The sequence below is a fragment of the Candidozyma duobushaemuli genome (genome assembly GCF_002926085.2).
Source record: "Candidozyma duobushaemuli strain B09383 chromosome Unknown G_B09383, whole genome shotgun sequence".
NCBI classification, from domain to species: domain Eukaryota; kingdom Fungi; phylum Ascomycota; class Pichiomycetes; order Serinales; family Metschnikowiaceae; genus Candidozyma; species Candidozyma duobushaemuli.
Genome location: NW_020289896.1, coordinates 160845 through 182401, shown reverse-complemented (window position 1 = coordinate 182401; position 21557 = coordinate 160845). Strand labels below are relative to the sequence as shown.

The following is a 21557-nucleotide window of genomic DNA, read 5'->3' as shown; positions in this document are numbered from 1 at the left end:
ACGGTGCTGCAGCCCGCGGCGTTGCAACCTACAACATCACGCACGGCAATGTTCCACCACCTGCACCTCAGCTCCAACCTCGTAAACTGCAACCCGAGGGAAACCGTTAACTATGGCAGCGTTGCCTAGTTTGGAGGCGGGAGGTAAGGGCCTTGTAGATCACGTGACCCCTACCATGTGCCTCCGTGCAGCTGTTAAGCCCTGCCCACGGTGCATATGTCGAGACACCGCATCGGCGCCATGTCGCAGCACTCCACTTGCCTCGAAATCCCATGTACAACCTGTGTCTGGTGTCTTCTCTGGGCCTTACTTAAGAAGATTATTTTCCAGTCCTCGAAATATCTCTTCTCGCTTATCAACGATAATAAACTCAATATTATTCATCCATCGTCCCCCAGGGTCAACCCTCCTACACTGGTGCGATAAACAAAGCATCCTAACAGACAGGTCGTGGAGATACTCACATCAAAAGTGTCATACAAAGTCACCTCCACACCGGTGTTTTGGGCAACTCCAAAAGAACCACCCACACACCCAGGCATCTCCAATTCTAGAAAGCCCACCGCGGGCGCCTTCACATATAAAACACGCCTTTTCCTCCCAAACCAACCTCAATCTGAAAACAACAATCGGGGTCCATCGTCCGGAAAGAGCATAAACACAGAAACCACAGACGGAACGATCTGTAGTGTACAAAGCCGCAGCCTCTGAGAGACACTTGGTAACAACACAGAGTCCTTGGTCCACTATCAACAACCGCTTATTATAGCCGCCACACGTCACCAACGGTTTCCAACTTCGCTACGAACTCTGAAGCAGCACCCTGGCTTTGATCGCTTAAAGTTTCTGGAATAGCGCTTGTCTGGGTATAGTCAGTGAAGATCATAATTGAGAGGGCCATAAGTGCAAAAGACGTTCAGATCGTTCATTGATTTACTGTATCATTCATTGGTATCGTGAATCAAAGACCAACCCTTCATATTCCACAATTAATTCCCATCATCAAATCCACACATCCACGCCCAATTGCCATGTCCCAGCCGTCGAATCCACAGCACGTGTTTCCGGAAGAATGGCTTCCTGACACAAGGAGACAATACTTTCCAGAACCTCGCCAGCTAGGCTACCCCCATCCACAACCGTCTCCAAGCTTCCTTCAGTACCAGCCTCCGCTACCTCTCCAGCCATACGCCTACGAGGAAACCCTCTGGAAACACGAGTACGAAGAACCAGTCAAGGCTCGGGAACCCAGAAAGGAAACCGACTCCACCGTCATCGAACGCATCCAGCTTCTTCTACCTGCGCCTCCTTTGGCCAAAGCACCGCTTCGACCGGAACCTCTCACGTCACAGTCGCCTCGTCGAGCCAAACGAAAGCTGAAGTTCACCAGAGAACAAGACCAGCTTATATTGTCGCTCAAGCGCCAGGGCAGACTGTGGGTGGAGATCGCCAACATCACCAATGTCGGCTCGTACCTAGCGGCCCGAAACCGGTACCAGGTGATTGTCGGTCAGCAAGGACTGAACCATCTTCTGCTGTGGACTCCAGAAAGCAAGCAGTATCTCCAACGGCTTCTTGATGCGGGAGAACTCTGCAAATGGGACTACATTGCACAGCGTCTCTCACGGTCTACTGGGAAGCATTTTACGCTGAAGATGTGCCGGGATTTTGCCCGGTTCTTGTTGTTCAGCGACCCGGAGTCGTTGGGAGTAACGCAAAAGACAGTCCAGGAACTTGAAAAGGAGCACGAGCTTACCAACAAGTTGCTAAGACAGGCGGTCCTCTAGGCTGCCCTTAATTTAATTGCATTGCACCGCCGGTGCCTCATGTTGTCTATTTAATGTATGATAGTAGGGGGGAAGGTGTAGAGAGGGTGAGTGGTAGCTATATTGATGAGAAGTTGGAGTTCCTTCGCTTGAACGATAATGCCTGATAGCGTCGGCACGGCTCTACCGACATTGGGTGATGTGCTAACGCCGTCCGCTCGGTACTTCAGCATCGAATGTCTCAGTGAGCTGATGATATGGGACGATACACAGAAATGTTTTGTAACCTACTCTTTCAAGAATTGAGATATTTTTTGATCGGCAGATGGAGTTGTGGAGTTGGTGGGGGTCTGGGGTGACGGATATCTTACGATGGAGTTGTAGTTTGGATGTGAATATCACGCCAGCGGGGTCCTGACAATGTCAGTGACGTTGTTTTCGGACTTAAGTTGAAAGCCTCAATAATACAGCAATTTTTCATGGACTTTTTTGCTTCAAGTGCTGTCACTACACTCGGTCATCGGCTGGATCATGTGTGGTGCTTGCTCACATAGAAAGCCCCTGAATGGGCCAACGACATGGGTGACCAAATCGTCTTCGGCTTTATCTTGCATACTTTCAGCATTGACCTGCCAGCTGGCCAGATGCAGCTGAACCATGCAAAAGCACACATGTGCTCGAACAGGGTAACCCGAGCTTTCAAAGAGCAGGGTAACCCGAGTATGGCCAAAGAAGGCATGTCCCAAATGGCAAGGGCAATTTGCACGAGCACATTTTTGTGTTTTTTTGGAAACCAGTCACACTGTTCTTCTATCACGACATCGATTGTCACAGCCCCAGACGTAACGAAGAACGACCCCGGTGCACTTGCTAGAAGATCCTTCCGGGAGAGCTGCGTTGCAATTGGCAAATAATACCATGGCCTTCAGAGGCTATTCACTTATTTTGTAGACCCTCTTGCATGGGCCTTGTTGTAAGTCTCTCCCCTAGTCTTTCCCTTCATTTGGGTAATTGTGGATACCAAAAAGCATCTTCCACCCCACGCCTCTTCCCGCCACCATCAGGCGCTACGAAAAGTCAACTTTAATCATCTTATTACGCAAACAAACGCAACTTGTTAAAGACTCCGCATCATTCATGTCAGTCGACATCCTGATCATTTCAAAAATCTGCAACTGTCATGGACACAGCACCAAATGGCACTCCTCGCCTTCGCCTATCAATCGTTCTTCATTGCTCCTGCGTCTCTTTACTCCCCTTGGGTCGGCCTACTCCTGAGCAGTCTTGAGCTTCTTCTCCACAATATCGATCTTGTCCTGAGGCGACTGTGCCTTATCGGTTCTTGAGCCAACACGGATGTCCAGCTGGATCCGAACGACGCCCTTTTCATGCAACTTCTCGTGGAACTGACCAATGAGATCCATCACCTCATTCCAGGGTCCAGCGATAGTGGTACCAGCAGAATGGAGCGTGGTGCTGAGGTGCAGCTCTCTTGCCATTTTGGTGATCACGGCCACCTCGTCCAGAACAGAGGCCGTGCCTGTGCCAATGGGAATAAGGCAAACATCAGCAAGACAGTGGATAGAAACAGTCATAGTAGTTGGAGTTTGACTTCGCGCAAGGGTCCGTGAAGGACTCTTGATTAGAGTTTGGGAGGTACCGTGCAAAACGGGTGGGGTGAAGAGAAAAAAGTGATTTGATTGGGCGGAGGCAATAAGAGAATCGAAGTCATTTTTGGGATGTGGAGGAGTCATTTTTGGAATGTGGAGGAGTCATTTTTGGAATGTGGAGGAGTCAATGGGTGGTGGGTGAAAGGGACACTGGGAGGTTCAAAGTGGTGGATCTAGAGGCAGAGACAAAAGGCCGTCAGAGTCAAATCACACTGGTGTATTTCGTTTAATTCAGGTGGTTAAGGTGAAGTGGCTGATTTTCAATGGCACCCTCTTAAACTCGTTGTACATCGCTTTGTAAAGTGAAACCTGAGGAATGCCTTCCAACTCTTTAAAAGCTGGCTGCACTCTTCGTCTGCTCAATGGATATTGAGCAGTATTTTGTCGTTTCTTTGAGGACTTAGGGGGTGGTATGAAATGGTGTGTCGTTGAAGAACCCGTCAAATTGAATTGGATCTGTCAAAGGAACGCTTCAGCCATTCAGTTCGGTATTTTTCACTTGCCTTGTGGAGTTGTACGGCTGTCAATGGCAGAAGCTGAACAACCCATATCGACTGCTGATTTATATCGCTTTACCGTGATTTCACTCGATACACGAATGACAGTTTCCCAAGAGGTTCACGCTGTTGAGTTCAAACAAAATACTGTAGAAGCTCGAGCCAGTGTTTCCATTTGTTGCAGAAAGGTATCCTTCCATCAAACTCAACATACCAAGACCATGTTTTGTGACCGCTAAAATTCTCTCCGCTCATAACACCAGGATAGTCCTTGTGGGCCGGCCAAAAAGCCAGCCAATACAAAGGTTGTAGAACAAGAGATGCACGGATGAAAACTTGATGGGCGACTTCTGATGTTTGAGTTTCTTGTGCTGCTTCTGCGACTCTGTCGGTGCTTTAGATTAATGTCATAGATTCAGTAAGCTCTTGTTGCCAGATCAGTAATATCAACAAGCTTCAACACAGCAGGACTGGAAATTCTGCTATGTATGGATTCAATTTGAAGCGAGTAGGTTCAGAAGCAGTGTCTTCTGGATTGTCATTGAAGATTTCGCTGTAAGGCTGACATCGAGCATGGTAGATAAGCACCTCTCATAAATGAAAGACAATATATAACATCCTTGCTTGCTTGTGTGCATTGACCTCATTCAGTGAGTCAATCGAAGAATGCAAAAACACCGATTGAATCAATCGACCATCGTTCCCCTGCAATCTTCACATGACTTCACCAAATTCAAACAACTTCCGTTCACCTTCTTTCCATTTCAAAGAGCAAATAATACTTTAGATTTCAGGGCGTGAGCTCCAGTCGGACGACATATTACCCTGAGATGATTTAACGAATCATCAAAGATCTATTTACACCAAAATTATCCGTACACTAAAACTTTCCATTTTTTTTTTTCATCGATTATTTCAAGAGGACCCAGAAAAAATAACTTCCTTCCAACAAAACCTATATAGTTTTAAGACCTACATAGAAAACCCCTTAATGTTTTCAACAGAAGGAATTTCCGTAACCTCAATTACATCAACTTTGCATCCAAATGTCGTCTTCCGGCTGGACGGAAAGTTCATGGTCCACACACAAGGATCCCCCATTTTCCACCACAAAACCGTGATCAGGAAACCGCCCTTCACCGTGCATTGGGCTACACCTTTTTGCAGCAATTTCCCGTGTCCTAAGTGATGCATTACACTGTAGTCCACGGATGCGCTTTTCTCGGTATCAGCACCGTCTACATGGTATTAATAGTTTAAGTGCAAATGTAGCTGTTTAGGTCGTTGAAATATGCAACTGAAGACATGCCCTCTTTATCAGGCAGAGTTGCGACTTGCACAATAAAGAAAGCAGGCTAAGTTCTGGAGCGACATCCAGTTTCATCGTACAAAGTCAGCACCCACTACGACAAAGGGTTATCTTTAAACGCACCAAAACTCTTGGCTACTTTTCCATACATGCTGGTGATCCTCGGGCCACATTATAAGATGTGCCAAAGCGGACCGACGCATGGCTGCCTTGGTCATGCACAAATGCACCACGTTGCATCGGGGCTTCGACGTCTGTTCTAACGCACGCCGCTTCTATGCACGGAAAGTGGAGGAGCGGACGAGCGCCCTTCAGTTATTTTTCTCGGTATACATGTGGCGCTTATCAGATGAAAATAAGGGATGAGCTGAGGATTCGAAGATTCCACATGCATCGTTGCAGCAGGGTGCGTATGAAACGGCAGAAGCTTTACATCGAAATGGACTTGGCAGGGATGGCGCCACTCGTAACAATGGTGTTCTGAATCTTCTGTGCAGCTGGGTTTGCAAATCCTGATGCAGCGTCGGCAGGTGAGTGATTGGCTCTCGGTGTTTGGCGTCTCTTTTCCGACCAACTTCTTGAAATGTTCAACACCCGATTTTTTTCGGAAAAGTCCACGGCAAATTCTACAGAACCGCTTTCTAGAGCCGCTTTCTAGAGCCGCTTTCTAGAGCCGCTTTCTAGAGCCGCTTTCTACAGCGCCGCTTCCTAAGCCGCCTTACTGGTTTTGGTTGAGGTGCGTTTTGATAAATAGGCCGCCTTCTTGTGCGGCTTGCACACTTGCAAAATCGCGCGGATAAATGGAGGCTACCGTCGGCAAAGTAGAACAGCGTTAATTCTAGATCGTGAATATTAGGCGTGGTTTTCGAATTGAAATGGCCCTGCAGCGCGGGACAATTTCACATGAAATTTCAGTTTGACAGTGGCAGAACAAGAGAAAATAGCATTGACCATCAATCCTCCATCACTTCTCTCCCTCCTTCTCGTTCTTCTTCTTGGCCAAAAACATCAACGGCATCTTGGAAACCTCCTCAAGCGATTTCTCCGGATTGAACTTCAGATCCTCGTTGAACTGGTTACTGGCTCTCCGTAACGATCTGCCCGTTCCAACCAGCAGGATCTTGGCCTCCGTCTGGCCTTCCAAACTGACTCTTCTTTCTCTCGACGGTTGCTTTTCTCTAGACCAGTTCACCGGTTCCCACACCCTGGTGGGCTGCACACGCTCTCGTTCTTCCCAGGGAAACACCTTCTTTGGAGGCTCCGGTTCATCAACAGCCAAATCCTCAATTGCAGGAAGACTGCTCTCGTCCCAGACGTTTTCCAATTTGTTGAAACGCAACAGATGCGCCTCGCCGGGTCTCAGCAAAAGGTGGATCCTGTCAGACTCGTCCTCGTAGAACTGGTCAAACTTGGACCACCAAAGCAGCCTGAACTGCTCGTCTCCGTCAGAACGGGCATGCCACGGTTTCCCAGCGCCAATGAAATGCACTAATTTTACATCGTCCTTGAAACGCTCCAAGGCTGGCACATACTGGTAGTGTGCTGAAGGAGTGACGTTGTAGAGGTACGGAAGCCTTTTCCACGAGTATTTGCCTGGCGAAAGGGTGAAGAATTCGTTAAGAAGCCCCTGGTCCGCTCCATCAAAAGAAGGCTGCTCCTTGGCGAATTCCAGAAGTTCCTCAAAAACAGCCTTCAGCGGCTTGATCAAGAAAACACCCAGATTGAACAAATCAGGCCACCCATTATCGGGAGCAGCCACAATCTCCAGCGTACTGATGCCCTTGAACTCTTCGAAAAGCCCGTCTAACGGCTTCAATGGCAACGTGTCCAGATCAAGAAAAACAACATGGTCGTACTTCAAGTTCCAAAGAAGGATCTTGGAAAACGTGATGGCCAATTCGCTTCGTCCTAGCTTCAGAGCCACGTGTTCAACTGGTGCCTGCACCAGAGACTCGCTGATGTCAATAACATCGTCGTAGACGGCTTCAACTAATGAAACCAGCTTCTCCGTCACACTGGCCTTGTCTAGCAATATAGCCAATTGGGCCTTGGTTCCCAACTCTCTAAGGGTATTTCCAAGGGTAAGTGCGCCTGCCACGTAGTCCTCACCGTGAAGCAAGGTGGCGTAGGCGAAAGTCATGAGAAAAAAAGAAGTGTGGTGCTAAGAGTATCAACATCTACAGGTGTTGCGATAACAACCCAAAAGGGCACGCCCCAGGGGCAACCCAGGTTAGCCGCCGCGCGCCAAGAGCCAAATCAATGTTTCCATATCCTCATTCTTTATTCTCTACCTGGAGCCTAACGCTGCTCGGTCTTGCCGTCAACAAGGCTCAGCACCATGCTGCGCGAGTTGCCCATACCCTGCTGGTACACTGTGTTGTTGGTGTTGGCAGCACCACCCTCAGTCAGGCCATTGGTGTTGGTGGACTCGACGGGACCCATCGACGCGTGGCCCGGCGCCGTGCCAGGCAACGTCCGGAGCACGTTCGACTGCCTGTTGGGGTTGGCAGCGTTCTCCTTCAATGCAATCAACTGCTTCGTTCTGAAGCTCTCGTAGTGCACCAACGCCGTGGTCTCGATCAAATCTTGCAAGTGTGTTCTCGTCAAGAAGTCACGCAAGAAGGTAAACTCACACTGCAGCACATCCTCGATGTTCAAGGCGCCCCACTTGGACTTTCTGCCTCTCACGAGCTCGCCGTTGAGCTCAATCTCACGCTCCGAGCCGGACACGGCAAATGGAATGAGCGACTTGATGTCGGCGTTCAACTGCTTCTCGTCCTCGAGCAAGTCCTCGGAGTCGTAGGGGTAGATGTTGAACTTGTGTTTGATGAAGTCGTTCTGCAACTGCCTCTTGAAAGCGGCTCTTTCGCTGAAGGTCATGGAGTCGCTCTTGGCGATCACAGGCACGACATTGGCGATCTCGCTCAAACGCTTGAGCGCTTGCACGTCCAAGGCCTTCAACTTTGTGCCCGAGGGAGGGATGAAGTACAAAATACAGTGGACCCTCGTGTCAGGAATGAACCTCTCTCTCTGGGCGGTCAACTCCTTACGCAAGTACTGCGAGTGCTGCTCCTTGATGTACTTGACGAGCGGTTCCCAGCACTTGTCGTTGTTGAGCTGGTCGCCGAAACCAGGAGTGTCAATCACATTCACGTTCAAACGAACGTTGTTTTCGTTCAACACGTGCGAGTGGACCTTGATCTCGGTGGTCTTCTCCACGGGGGTCTCGATGGAACGACGGCCCTGCGTCGTGGCCAATTTCAGCAGAAACAATGTGTTCACCAAGGTGGTTTTGCCCAAACCCGATTTTCCTACAACCATGATGTTGAAGGCGAAACCACGCTTTAACAATCTGTTTTCGATCTGCAGCGTGATTGTGTCGAAACCGACATACTTGATTGGCTGGGTGATGTTTTCCTCCACGGCAGACATGACGGTGTTGTTGGTGATATTGACGTAGGTGTTGATGTTAGTGTTTTTTGAGGCTACGCGTTCGGTGCGGGCACGTCCCGGATCGTCTAAGCCTGGGGTGGACCTTTGGATTTTTCAGGGGAAAGTATTGAAAAAATTTTGAATTGAGCTATGAATTTTCGAAAATATATAGAAGAATTGTTTTGACTATGGCTGTTGATGTTGGTTGAATGATCGTTGTGGTGACGTTTGACATAGGGGTGCAGCTTTTGTACAATGAGGTGAACTAATATTGGGCAGCGGAATTAGACGATGGTAAGTTAGACACTTTCACTGAAAGGCTTGATTGAGCGGTTCTCTCTTTGGTTGAGTTCATGTATTGAAATTACAAATGAAGGGTTGTCTGAGCTGTAAAGCTCTGTTTTGCTGACATTTCGCAGCCATATTTATAGCAGTGGTACACTCAGTAGAGTTATTGTGACTTTAGTAGTCATTCACTCTTCTGGGCTCAAAGCACTTCCATTCGTATGACATGTAAGCAATTCAACATCTTTGAAGTAGATTCCAAATAAAGTTTACAAAATTTTGTCGAATCATCCGTTGTCTAACATTTTCGCAGCCTTTCGGTGATGTAGTGAGAATACACGAATATGACTAATACTACTACAACACAAATGTAGCTATTTCCATTGACAATAACGACATAAGTATTGGCTTCATATGACCTTAGGAAATAAAAAAGAAATCAAAAAAGAAATCGCTACCTTAGCTTCGAGTCTACCTTGGGTTACGGTGAGCATAGTAAGCACTCTGAGTACTGGTTCACCTCACCGACCCATACAGCAATCAAAATAAAGACTCTTTCAGTTACTCATAGCTTAAAAAATAGCCCTCAAACCACTTTTCACAATTTTCGAACTCCCCCTGGGTCTACACCTCCCTCCTTCAACAATGATCCAAAGGTGCGCACGTGACTGAAAACTCTTCTAGTTCAACTTTTTCTGACCAGGATCTTCAACCACCATGTCTTTGTGCTTAAGATTTGGTGCCACATCGCTCGTGGCGCCACCCACACTCGGCCTCGTGCTTCCCCGCCTACCTTCACTCAGGCTGCTTTTCCCACAAAAACCGCAAATCTCGATAGACCCCAGACTCGAAGAGTTGAAGAGACAGATTGAAGAGGACGGAGAAGCACCTTTTATAATCGACAACGGCATGATTTTGAGAGCTGCTCCAAAAAAGAGAACGTCTCATCGCAGAAGAAGAGAGAAATTGTACGCCTCTGGCGACAAGAAGATCAAGCCTTTGGAGAACTTGGTCAGATGTCCAGCATGTGGTCACGTCAAGCGTTCCCACTTCATGTGCATGCACTGTTTTGCCGAGATCAAGACGTTTTTGAAGGAGAAGAAGAAGGCATTGTTCCCTGAGCCCAAGAACCCCCAGCAGGACTTGGACCCTGTGGATGAGAGACTCGTTTATCCTGCCAGAAAGCTCAAGAGAGACGAGTTGGAGATCAAGAAGAAGGACTGGGTTCCTCAGAGAGAGGAGCCTTTGATGTACAGCAAAGAGCACACGCGGAAGAGGTACTAACTTGTATATATATCGGCTGGAAAGCTGGATCAACGAGGTCAGGCAGAAGCAGGGCCAAGGAGTGATAAATAAACGAAAACGAGAGAGTGTTGTAGTGATGGAGGGTGTCCAAGGGCTGAGAGCTAAAGGCTTCCTAAACTCTGGAGTGGTAGTGATTCTGGGAAGTGAATCAAAGTGAAGGCCATCCCTCTGAAATAATTTGGGTCAGGTTCCAGTGGAGTATGAAATAAAGGTCTTATATTCACTGTTGTACTTTAACATACCTTCATGACTCTGAACATAGGGATGGTTGTACACTGCTACGCCATAGAGTCACTGATACGCCATAGGGTCTAACGATAATCGCCATGAAGAATGAGAGTCAGATTTGTTGCAATCGAGAATATCTGAAAAACAACAACCGATTTAAGAGTTAGCAATACCCATTTTAATTCAATTTCTTCTTTAACGGCGAATTATAGATGTTCACCACACTGACAGATAAGGTTATCCCACCATGTCTAAGCCATTTCGCAGCCACTGATTTACTACCCTCAGCTAATGAAAATCTCACCCAAAACCTTGCCAGTTTCATTCCCAAAAAGCTAGACATTTATTCCCTCGGAACCCTTATATTTCCCCTCCTACCATATATGTCACTCACAGTTTATATTCACAACAGACGTGTAACGTGGGTAATGTAGAGGAGGTTCGTAAAAATACGAAGCCGATTGTTCGGTGCGACTGTAGTATAATTTTTCACAGCTGCACAGGCTTATCTACTCCATCGCATAAACTTCACCAAAATGCCAGAGTCGAAAAGAAGAAAAAGATACCCCAATAACCCCGAAATGCTGCTATTTCCATGGTTTCTTCACAACACCCGCTCAATGTGCGGCCCCTGGGAAACCGGTACCTAGTAAATGAACCTTCAGACGGTCCTACTAGAGAAGAGCTCATGGGTGATTTTTCCTTGTTTCCGGAGGAATTTCTTCTCGAACTTTTTGGCTACGTCGATGACGCTGAATCACTCAAAAAGCTCAGCCACACCTCCAGAGTGCTCTACGCTTACTTGTACGATGAGGAGCTCTGGAAGAAACACTACACTACAAAAACACAGTCACTAGAAAGACAAGGCCTAGAACCGCCCAAAATCCACTGGAGAGGGCTGTGGAGACGCTCCATTCTTGGACTCGACGCCCAATACGAAGCAAAACCGAAAATCCCAGGAAATTCGCTCTGTTCAGATACCCTTTTCCGGCCTTTCCAGTGCTCGCAGGTCGACTACGCTTCTATCTTCAAAAGGGTGATCAAGGAGGAGGAATTGTACCACAGAGACAGCTTGGCCACGCAGGTACCTCTAGATAACGATTTGCCGGAAGGCAGAATTCCTCGTCTTCCTGAATCCTACTTGACCCAGGATGTCTTTGATAAGTCATGGACAAACAGGCCCTTCATTCTCACAAACAGCGATTCGTCCAGATGGCCACACTGGGACCTTGCGGCGCTTCTAGAGCGTTTTGCAGATGTCAAGTTTCGTCAAGAAGCTGTCCAATGGCCGTTGTCGTTGTACTCTCAGTATCTCGCTGATAATCGAGACGAAAGTCCATTGTATCTTTTTGACTGCAACTCCAAGGCCATGCAGACGCTTAAAAGCGAGTACCTTGTGCCTGAAATTTTCCAAAACGACGCCTTCAAGGTTTTTGAACAATGCCGTCCTGACCATGCCTGGCTTATTATTGGTTCCCAGCGTTCTGGATCCACATTCCACAAAGACCCTAATTGCACCCTGGCTTGGAACGCAGCGTTAGTAGGAAGAAAACTCTGGATCATGCTTCCTCCAGAAATCGTGCCTCCTGGAGTCAGTACCGATGATGACGAAAGTGAAGTTACCAGTCCTGTGGGCATTGCCGAATGGGTCCTTTCTGGATTCTACAACGACTGTGTCAATAACACCTCAGCGCAAATCGGTATAACCTTCCCTGGCGAGTGCATGTATGTGCCTTGTGGCTGGTGGCATATGGTGATCAACCTTGATGACAGTGTTGCACTTACGCAAAATTTTGTTCCGCTGGTCCGTCTAGGCAACGCCTTGAATTTCATGAAAAACAAGAAAAAGCAGGTTTCCGGTTTCCGCCCTGCCGAAGTGAAGCATGCCTTGGATGAGATTTTGGCTAGTTGCAAGGATGAGGAGGATGCTGAAGCTATACGAAAGTGGATACGCAAGTTTGACGAGCTCAACCTTCAGGAAAACTTACAGAACGAGGATTGCGGAGAATTGTTGGAGTGTGAGCTTCCGGCGATGCCCATTCTTGAGCTTTTCAAGTTGTTACTTGCGAAAAACGGAAAGGATGTTGAATTGGCCCGAGGGCTTGAGGATTTGGCCAAGCTCGAAAAAGCCGAATTGGCCAAGCTTACGGGAAAGAGTGAAACATGGACGAAGCTTACGGAAGCTCCGCTGTTTAGTTTTGGCTTTGCCTTGGATGAGTAAGTGGAAGCTGGTGATGCAGGGAAAATAAGCACAAATTGGGCATGAATGACGACTGTGAATAGAGATCTACGAGCCATAGATGACGTTTCAGGGTGTGGATTATGTAGATAGCAAACCACAGGATGAAACCGCCAGTGTGCAACCTTTGTCGTGATTCGGTGAGGCTATTCAGCTCCATCTTTACCAAGAGTGTGAATGCACAAAATGCTGGTGGCATGAGCTAGGATCCCAGGGGCCTATGCATTTAAACTTATTGCTTGCTCCTAGGGACACTACATTTAAGAATTCAAGACGTTCAATTGAATTGTCAACATCGTGAGATACACGTACTGGTCTAAGGAGAGAGTTGACGAACAACATAACCCCCTTCTGCCCCAGCAATTGAAAAGGGGGATGAAATCGGTTTCGCCGAGGGGTCGATGACATACTATGATTTGAAAAACCTTCAAAGATACATTGTCACTCGCTATCCACCCCAACTGATAAGAATAAGGTGGAAGTCATAGCCACTCTGGTATCCGGTAACTTTAGGTTTTTACTATATAATCTCGGTTTGTAGCTTTCAAAGCTGAGGAACAGGTGAGTAAGCCACTGATCCCGAAGCTCCCTTTAATCAACGTCTTCATTTTGAAGTAGAGAGGTTGACGCTAAGTGGCTTTGATACTTTTCGCAGCCAATAACGGGTAGTATGCCAAGTACATCGTGGGACAAGAATCTCCATAAAGTTAGAGAGTTCACAAAGAATAAACTAAAAAGTACAGAGATTCAGAATATTTCTACTTCCCCAGAATTCTGCCATCCACAGATGTTGCTTGTCTTACATCCCCGGATGACTCAGCTGTGGCTGGCTTCCCCAGATTTGACTCCGACAAACTCTTCACCATCACCACCAACAACCAAACACCCACCAACAAAAACCAGAAATCAAAAATCAATGTTCCCCCTAATTCCTCCACACTAAAAGCATCTCCAGCCTCTGTCAAAACCAAAGTCACCCCACTCCTGTATCGCGCAATCCACCATCACCATGCTCCGGAACTTTCTACTTCGAGTCCGTTCATTTTCCACACCAAGGGCCTTTGTCACCTCCAGAATGACCCAAACGGAAAAACCCATCATCTTTGCACCCCCTACGTACCAGTACACCAAGGGCCACCTCAACGAAAACGAAATAGACACAAACCCCATAGAGCAGTTCCACAAGTGGTTTGATGAAGCCAAAGCCGGTGTGCCACAGGGACTGTCGATACTTCCCGAGAGCGTCACGTTCTCAACTGCCAGGCTTCCACTGGGCCGGGTGTCCCTGCGTGTTGTGTTGTTGAAAGAGTTGGATACCCATGGATTCATTGTCTACTCCAACTGGGAGACCTCCAAGAAGCTGCAGGACTACGAGCTGAACAAGTGGGCCGCTCTTACGTTTTTCTGGCCCTACCTCCAGAGGCAGGTCCGTGTGGAGGGCAAAATGGAGAAGGTGGATCGGGATATTTCACAGAGGTACTACGATACCAGACCCAGAGGATCCAAGATCGGAGCCTGGGCGTCGCCTCAATCGCAGACTATCAAGGACAGAGACGAGTTGGACACTTACTACCACAAGTACGAGGAGCAGTTCAAGGACACGGAGGATAACGGGATCGAGTGTCCTGGTTTCTGGGGTGGTATGCGGATAGTGCCGTATGAGATTGAGTTCTGGCAGGGCGGCGTTTCCCGGTTGCACGATAGGCTCGTTTATGAGCGGGACGATGCCGAGAAGGAGTGGACCGTGAAGCGTGTTGCTCCATGATGGTGCCCCGGATGAAGATTTGGATTCAGCGTTGGCTGGTCCAGCCACAATAGACGATAGAGTCAGTACAAAGACAGCGTTTTTTCTTTTTCCCGTAACTGCCATTCGTAACTACTTTCGTGTCTCAGTATTTATGCTATGGGTGTTTGCCATTGGATTGCAAAATAGCAGGATGCGAGAAGCTGAATCAGGATAAGATGCAAAAGTACCATAAACGAATAAAAAATGTGAATCCGAAAAATCAAAGGCAGTTCCAGCTGTGAATCAGTGAAGACTCGTCCGCATATGATAATTCTAGTCGACGATGTGGTTTGTCCATCACCAAGATGTGCGTTTGTTGCTAAGCCTTTGGTTTAAGCGAAGATCCTGCGCCGTATTCATTGATATTCGACTACTGTCCAACATCTTGCTACAAATGAAGGCGGACTAATCGGTGGTGATCTGAGTGCAGCGCGATACGCCTTAGTAAGCAAGTTCCCCAAACTATAAGGTTTGAAATAGGAGCAAATTCAAGCCCCTTTTATTTTCACCTTTTTCCTAAATTCGCCTCCCTTCCCACCGTTTGATGGAAATGACAAATCCACCGTGCAGGGGATGCATGCGTCAGATTGTGTAATTACGGTTATCGCGAGTTTTGCAGCCATTGGTGCATTTCTCCAACTACATCATAATAGACCAAAAAAACATCAATTCACATTCAAACCATATTCAATATTCATATCTAAGGAGTCTAGCCTACTTGAATCTCTTGACAGTCTGGGCAAAGTAGTCACCCTGGTAATGGGCAATCTGCTTCTCCAAATCAGTAGGCTGTCTGGAACCATCAGCTCCAGCAAAAGTACCAGCACCCCATGGAGAAGAACCGTGAACCTCGTCCAAATTGGTAAGCAAGGGGAAGGCCTTGCCGTAACCCAATGGCACGTAAATGATACCGTGGTGGGTCAAGGTGGAAAGCGAGTTCAAGGCAGTGGTTTCCTGTCCACCACCTGGAGTACCAGTAGAAACAAAGATCGAGGCCACTTTGCCCTGCAAAGCACCTTTAGCCCACAATCCGCCTGTGGCGTCCCAGAAGGCCTTCCATTGAGCTGGGAAGTTACCGTATCTGGTGGGGATACCGAAGATAAAGTAGTCGTATTCGGTCAAGGTCTCTGGAGAAGCAACTGGGAAGTCTGGCTTTGGAGGAGCGTGCAACTTGGTCAAAATGTCCTCGGAGAGGGTTTCAGGCACCTGGTAGATGTTAGCATCGAGACCGCCAGCAACGACACCTTTTTGGATTTCTTTGGCAAGAGTAGCAATGTGGTGGTACAAGGAGTAGGTGATGATAGCGACTTTGGTCATTGTGGGTAAAAATCGATAGAGAAAAGAAGAATGCCAGGCAAGCCTTCTTATAAGATCGAGACTGAGGCAACCAGGGGTTCATTTACCGCCGTGCAGCAGTGGCTCAGACGTAAAGTTGACACCCCATACTAGTCAGTATGACTTCGCAATGACTAACTGATTAGTAGCATTTTACGTGCAAAACGTGTGTTTTGATGGAGGGCCTAGATTGGTTGAAAATGCCATTGTTAAGTGGGATTGGGGGAAAAAGCCACAGTGGTGGGGAACGGGCAAGTCTGTGGTGGCTGATCCCGACTCCATGTCGTGGTGGCTTCGACGGATGGTTTTTGATTTTCCGATTACACAAATATTACTACTTGTTCTTTTGATCGTTATTGTGATCAGTTGCTGATTGTGACTTGTTCGGTGCGTTCATAACCCTGCTATATCTGGATAATGTTAACATTCCGCAACCCATTGTTGCAGCCAATTGAATAGATGCATCTGGACCCATGTACGGAGTATCGGCTGCAATCTGAGTATCTACGCCGCTGGTTCATCAAAACCTGTTTCTAATATTTGAAGGCCTTCGCCTTTCCGTTCTCAGCAGACTTTGCAACCCAAGAGCTTTTGGATTCCTGGCCTACATTCCAGTCGTATCAGTCTATATTCTTCTAATTAAGGCCTGCGGCCTGGTTGGTTGTATTCTAGGCACCGCCGGGATTGCTTAGAATTTCTGCACAGTCTCATAGAAAGACTGGCCCTGGATCGTGGCAATCTCCAACTCCAACTCGGATGGCTGTCTGGAACCGTCTGGACCAGCGAAAGTACCGGCACCGTATGGAGAAGATCCGTGGACCTGCTCCAAGTTGGTGATCTGGCCGAAAGCCTTGGCATAACCCAATGGAACGTAGATGATACCGTGGTGGACCAACACAGACAAGGCGTTGACAATGGTGGTCTCCTGGCCACCGCCTGGGGTACCGGTGGAAACGAAGAAACCGGCAGCCTTACCGTACAAGGCACCAGAGGCCCACAAGCCACCGGTGGAGTCCCAGAAGGCCTTCCACTGGGCTGGGTAGTTACCGAATCTGGTTGGAACACCGAACAAGAAAGCGTCGTAGCTGGTCAAGGTGTCCAAGGTGGCGACAGGGTAGTTTGGCTTGGCTGGAGCACCCATCTTGGCCAAAACGTCAGAAGAAAGAGTCTCTGGAACCTGGAAGATGTCAGCCTGACCACCAGCGGCCTCGACACCCTTCTTCACGGCCTCAGCCATGGTGGCGATGTGGTGGTACATGGAGTAGATGATGATAGCAACTTTTGGAGCCATTGTGATTGATATGTGTTTGTTGATGGAGATGAGCAAAAGTTCGTGGCAGCCTGGTCCTTTTATCTATTTGGGCTCTGTGCTGACGAAATTGCCAGCATGCCGGTTCGGCATGCGGTGCCTTCGAATGTTGCATTGTGCAGTTAGTAACGCTTAGTCAACTGGGTGAAATGCGTCGAATGTTTGTCAATATACCGCACAATCAGACACCTAAGCGATGGAATACTGCACACAAGGCGGATTATCAAGCTTGCTAGTCAGATATTTGTCAAGCTGCATTGACTAATGCTTAGTGGAAGTTTCGAAGCCTCATTCGGTAATCACAAATAGACACCTCACAGCTTTACTTTAAAACCGCTCAGCCTTGCCGCCCCTTTATTTGGACCCATCCTGCCCTTCGTCTATTTTTTTCAAAACCCACAATGAAAGTCGCTATCGTCTACTACTCCACGTACGGCCACGTCCTTACGTTGGCAAAGTCCATCAAGGAAGGTCTTGAGTCTTCTGGAAAGGTCTCCCAGGTTGACATTTTGCAAGTCCCAGAGACTCTTCCAAAGGAGGTTTTGCAGCAGTTGCACGCTCCTGAGAAGCCAGACTACCCTCTTGCATCCCCAGAGAAGATCACCGAATACGATGCCATTCTTTTCGGTTACCCAACCCGTTTCGGTAACTTGCCAGCTCAATTGGTCGAGTTCTTTGGCCAGACTGGTGGTCTCTGGACCTCTGGTGGCTTGTACCGTAAGCCAGTCGGTGTGTTCACCTCTGTGAGCTCTTCTGCTGGTGGCCAGGAAGTCACCATGAGAAACTTGTTCTCCTACATTGCCCATCACGGTATGGTCTTTGTGCCATTGGGTTACGGTAAGGCTTTCCCAGACATCACTAACTTGGAGGAGGTCCACGGTGGTACTCCATACGGTGCTTCCACTTTTGCTGGCGCCAACGGTTCCAGACAGCCATCCGAATTGGAATTGAGAATTGCCCACACCCAGGGAGAGACTTTCGCTGTCAATGCTGCCAAGTTGGTCGCTGCTTCGAAAGCTCCAGCTGCTGCTTCCACTGAGAAGGAGACTCCAGCTGCTGCTTCCACTAAGAAGGAGACTCCAGCTGCTGCTTCCACGAAGGAGGAGACTCCAGCTGCTACCAAAAAGACAGCCCCAGCTGCTGCTGAGAAGAAGAATGCTGAGTCCACTGACACCCCACCTGCTACTAAAACCACTGAAAAGTCCACTGAGTCTTCCACCCCACAAAGAGTGCAAAACCTGAGCACGCCGAATGCCAAAGAGGAGAGCAGCTGTGCTAAGTGCGTGATTGTTTAAGGAAAGACCCACTTAGAAAACCCTAGAAGTGCACCGCACGGGCGGTGATAGTTAGTAATAGCCAACAACCCCTAATCGATATACTTACGTGAAGAAAGAACTCCCCACTACTACCTCTGCCAACCTCAAACTAGCCCTACGCGTTGCTAACAACACTCGCTGCAGAGATGCCAATATTGGAGAGACCAAAGACGGTGTATCCTGAGACCGTACCCCAGACTAACCAAACTGTTGCTTTCATGCTTTCGTACAAGTATGTGTGTACTGATCCGTCCATCAGACTGGAGGGGCTAGTCTACTCACACAGAATGGCAAGTCCTTTGCAGGGTATCCATGAACCATAGTTTAGTGTTTTACTCGTGCTCCACTCAAATTTGTATCCTGTTAAACCTCCTCCCTTCTTGCGTAAAGCCCTTCAAAGCGACATGGAATAACTGGGAGGCATGTACCTGCTTGGGGCCCATTACGAGCCCGATTTTGCCTAGAAAACAAACAGGCCAAAACAAAAGATCTGAGCACAGAGTACGGAATTTGCAACTGTAGGGTGGTAAAACCCAGCCAAAGGCTGAGGAGAGACAGCGAAGATAATAGCCTTCCGGAATATTTGCGATTCTACAAGAGGGCAAATTCCATTTCTCTCGTCACAGGAGTTCACGGGTACAAGGATGTTGCAGAACGCATTTGAACGAGAACACACAACCAATAATGAACATCCCAGAGCCGGAAGAGCCCTTCAGCAGTAGTAGGTAGCAAATTCACCTTTTCGTGGGCTGAAGAACTTCTCTATGGAAGTCGATGCCCGATCGAAGACCAGACAAGCCAGGAAGATATGTACCTCGTCCACGCAATTCTACACCACCCAGGGCGCCGCAAAACCTCAGATAACAAGCAGAATCACACGTCATCCAAAAAGCTTCTTCGCCGTATCTAAATGGGTTTTTTCTTAGGGATGTCTGGGTTTAAAAAACCAGGGTGCCTATTCCCAGACAGGGTCCATGAAGCTCCGGATCATCACCTTTTGACGAAGCCAAAAGACAACATCCAGGCCCTTGAATGGATCCAAAAGAAAAATGAATAACATTTTCCGCAATTTTCCTCGAGAAACACATGTAAAACACGTCCACCAGGTCCACAGATCAGATTCAGAAAGACACAGCCATTGAACGCACCTAGGCTCTCTGCAAGCGAATTGGCGTGAAATTAGCCACATAGGGGTCGAATGGAATTGACCGGCCATATAATGATATGACCATAGGTAGTATATGGGAAGAAAGGGCGAACCTTTGAGATCAGAAAACTGCTTGGTACTCTCGCCATGTAGTGTAGACACCCGTACCTCCGGTGATTTAGATGCCATAAGGGCTGTCTTTGGTCCAATTGAGGGATTTTCATTGGATTTTTGCTTGTTCTACAATTCCTTAACGGTCTTTATCGTGAATTGAATCTGATTGCGCCAAAAAAGGGAAATTTTGGCGTCATTGGCGTTGTTCAAACCAGCAGGAGAATGTATGCGAATGCAAGAACGACTGAATCAACGGATACATAGTCTTAGAAAGCAAGTTGCAATATCAGCAGGGTATGTATTGAAGGTAGCTATTTGTACATGCATGAAATATAGCAAGGGGCTGCTAATCATATATATTTCGCCCTCAAATTCGAGCTGGACCCAACGGTAAACCAATATCAGAGCTATCCATGCATCTGTAAGAGTGAAATACCGGTTAGCTAAACTCATTGCCATTGGGAGTCATTGGAGCCTCTGTTGGACTTTTAAGCAAATGAGATATCTTTAACTGCCAACGCTACATGCTGCAAACCAAATGCTGACTATGTAGCAAACAGGGTTCGTAATATCGACATAAAGACCACAGAGTTCCAAAGTTGATAGAGCAACATTAGGGACTAGAGTCAATATCTCATGACTATAGAAAGCAAAATCTTGCTTCTAGCTCCCTATCATCATGTACAACTACACCAAACTATCAACACATCAATTACTAAGTGGGGACGAAAGCACCAAACCCGTGTGGCTTCGGGAAGGTCTTGATGTAGTCAATTTCTCCCACACACTGCGGCACCGTAAGCTGGTTCAGGCCTATGGCCCGGTGGATCTTCACACCAACATCCACGGTTCTTTTTGTAGCATCGTGCTCCAAAACAAGACCTCGTCCGCCGTTGTTCCGCTTATACAGCAAGACCCCGTTAATCACGTCCCGGTCGTGCTTGCTTTCGTCGGCCACAAGCAGCCAGTCCATGGTGTCGTAGTCCCAAAGCACCAGCTGCATGCCAAACTGACGAATTATAGCACGAACTCTGTTATCGATTCCTCCGTAAGGCGGTCTGAACCATTTAGGTAAGTGCCCGTACGTGGCGTTCATGGCCCAAATGGACCATTGAAGCTGGGCGACTATCTGCTCGTTACTGAGCAGGGGAAGAAAAGGATGGGACCAGGTATGAGAACCCATGATATGACCCATATCGGCAGTATCTCTGTAGACCTGCGGGAAACGAACCACGTTAACGCCAATGGTGAAAAAAGTAGCCTTGCTGCGGAGCTGACTGGTCAATGCTGGCGTAAACTGGGTGGGTCCATCGTCAAAGGTCTGGCTGAGTCTAGGGCAGGTGTAGACATCGTCAGCTGCTACACAATTGGCACAATCAAAGGAGCAGACTTCTCCACGGGTAACGTGGTGTGGGCAATCGCCCAAATTCCGTTTCCACGAGCTCAGCCCCTGTGGCAAGTTGTCAAACAGAATGAAGTCCATGGGGATATATGGAGGGTCCAAGCCAGGCCATTCTGTGATTCCTGTAAAATCAGTGAGCCACTGGGGTACGGGTAACGGGGCCGGAGCTGCGGCGATTTGAGGATTGAAGATATTGAGAGACGGGCGGAACGAGAGGGCCGCTGTGGGGGCCAAGAGGAAGAGAAGCATGCTTGTGGTGGTGTTTTTGCAACCATCGCGAAGTGCTGGGTGGTCTATTTTATAGGTGGGCAGACGAGGTGGAGGTTTCTGGGATTTCGAGGGGCAGAGAAGATCAGAATAGTGAGGACTAAATAGGTCTTGTTTTATTTTTGTTTTGGTTTGGCCTTTGGGAGTAGG

At 47.9% G+C, this 21557-nt stretch overlaps 11 protein-coding genes across 11 annotated transcripts; 5 read left to right on the top strand and 6 right to left on the bottom strand. All coding sequences in view use genetic code 12, as the record gives it.

The window, feature by feature from the left end:
• Positions 1–1031: 1031 nt before the first annotated feature.
• Positions 1032–1787, top strand: AAF1 (C2H2-type transcription factor AAF1; the record flags this gene model as incomplete). Its single annotated transcript, XM_025483510.1, has 1 exon — positions 1032–1787. One exon carries the CDS (start codon positions 1032–1034, stop codon positions 1785–1787), a length of 756 nt encoding a protein of 251 aa, XP_025335745.1.
• Positions 1788–3034: 1247 nt separating this feature from the next.
• ECM15 (Ecm15p) lies at positions 3035–3361 on the bottom strand (the record flags this gene model as incomplete). The annotated part of the gene is made up of 1 exon (XM_025483509.1): positions 3035–3361. One exon carries the CDS (start codon positions 3359–3361, stop codon positions 3035–3037), a length of 327 nt encoding a protein of 108 aa, XP_025335744.1.
• Positions 3362–6206: 2845 nt separating this feature from the next.
• GLG2 (Glg2p) lies at positions 6207–7382 on the bottom strand (the record flags this gene model as incomplete). The annotated part of the gene is made up of 1 exon (XM_025483508.1): positions 6207–7382. The coding sequence occupies one exon, from the start codon at positions 7380–7382 to the stop codon at positions 6207–6209; it is 1176 nt and encodes a 391-aa protein (XP_025335743.1).
• Positions 7383–7540: 158 nt separating this feature from the next.
• CDC10 (septin) lies at positions 7541–8674 on the bottom strand (the record flags this gene model as incomplete). The annotated part of the gene is made up of 1 exon (XM_025483507.1): positions 7541–8674. One exon carries the CDS (start codon positions 8672–8674, stop codon positions 7541–7543), a length of 1134 nt encoding a protein of 377 aa, XP_025335742.1.
• A 1002-nt stretch (positions 8675–9676) lies between these two features.
• CXQ87_005077 (mitochondrial 54S ribosomal protein bL32m) lies at positions 9677–10243 on the top strand (the record flags this gene model as incomplete). The annotated part of the gene is made up of 1 exon (XM_025483506.1): positions 9677–10243. The coding sequence occupies one exon, from the start codon at positions 9677–9679 to the stop codon at positions 10241–10243; it is 567 nt and encodes a 188-aa protein (XP_025335741.1).
• An 844-nt stretch (positions 10244–11087) lies between these two features.
• On the top strand, positions 11088–12713 carry CXQ87_005076 (uncharacterized protein; the record flags this gene model as incomplete). The annotated part of the gene is made up of 1 exon (XM_025483505.1): positions 11088–12713. One exon carries the CDS (start codon positions 11088–11090, stop codon positions 12711–12713), a length of 1626 nt encoding a protein of 541 aa, XP_025335740.1.
• Positions 12714–13740: 1027 nt separating this feature from the next.
• PDX3 (pyridoxamine-phosphate oxidase) lies at positions 13741–14496 on the top strand (the record flags this gene model as incomplete). Its single annotated transcript, XM_025483504.1, has 1 exon — positions 13741–14496. The coding sequence occupies one exon, from the start codon at positions 13741–13743 to the stop codon at positions 14494–14496; it is 756 nt and encodes a 251-aa protein (XP_025335739.1).
• A 735-nt stretch (positions 14497–15231) lies between these two features.
• On the bottom strand, positions 15232–15834 carry CXQ87_005074 (NAD(P)H:quinone oxidoreductase, type IV; the record flags this gene model as incomplete). The annotated part of the gene is made up of 1 exon (XM_025483503.1): positions 15232–15834. One exon carries the CDS (start codon positions 15832–15834, stop codon positions 15232–15234), a length of 603 nt encoding a protein of 200 aa, XP_025335738.1.
• Positions 15835–16540: 706 nt separating this feature from the next.
• Positions 16541–17143, bottom strand: CXQ87_005073 (NAD(P)H:quinone oxidoreductase, type IV; the record flags this gene model as incomplete). Its single annotated transcript, XM_025483502.1, has 1 exon — positions 16541–17143. One exon carries the CDS (start codon positions 17141–17143, stop codon positions 16541–16543), a length of 603 nt encoding a protein of 200 aa, XP_025335737.1.
• A 419-nt stretch (positions 17144–17562) lies between these two features.
• CXQ87_005072 (NAD(P)H:quinone oxidoreductase, type IV) lies at positions 17563–18456 on the top strand (the record flags this gene model as incomplete). Its single annotated transcript, XM_025483501.1, has 1 exon — positions 17563–18456. The coding sequence occupies one exon, from the start codon at positions 17563–17565 to the stop codon at positions 18454–18456; it is 894 nt and encodes a 297-aa protein (XP_025335736.1).
• A 1997-nt stretch (positions 18457–20453) lies between these two features.
• On the bottom strand, positions 20454–21221 carry CDA2 (chitin deacetylase; the record flags this gene model as incomplete). Its single annotated transcript, XM_025483500.1, has 1 exon — positions 20454–21221. One exon carries the CDS (start codon positions 21219–21221, stop codon positions 20454–20456), a length of 768 nt encoding a protein of 255 aa, XP_025335735.1.
• Between the last annotated feature and the right edge of the window lie 336 nt (positions 21222–21557).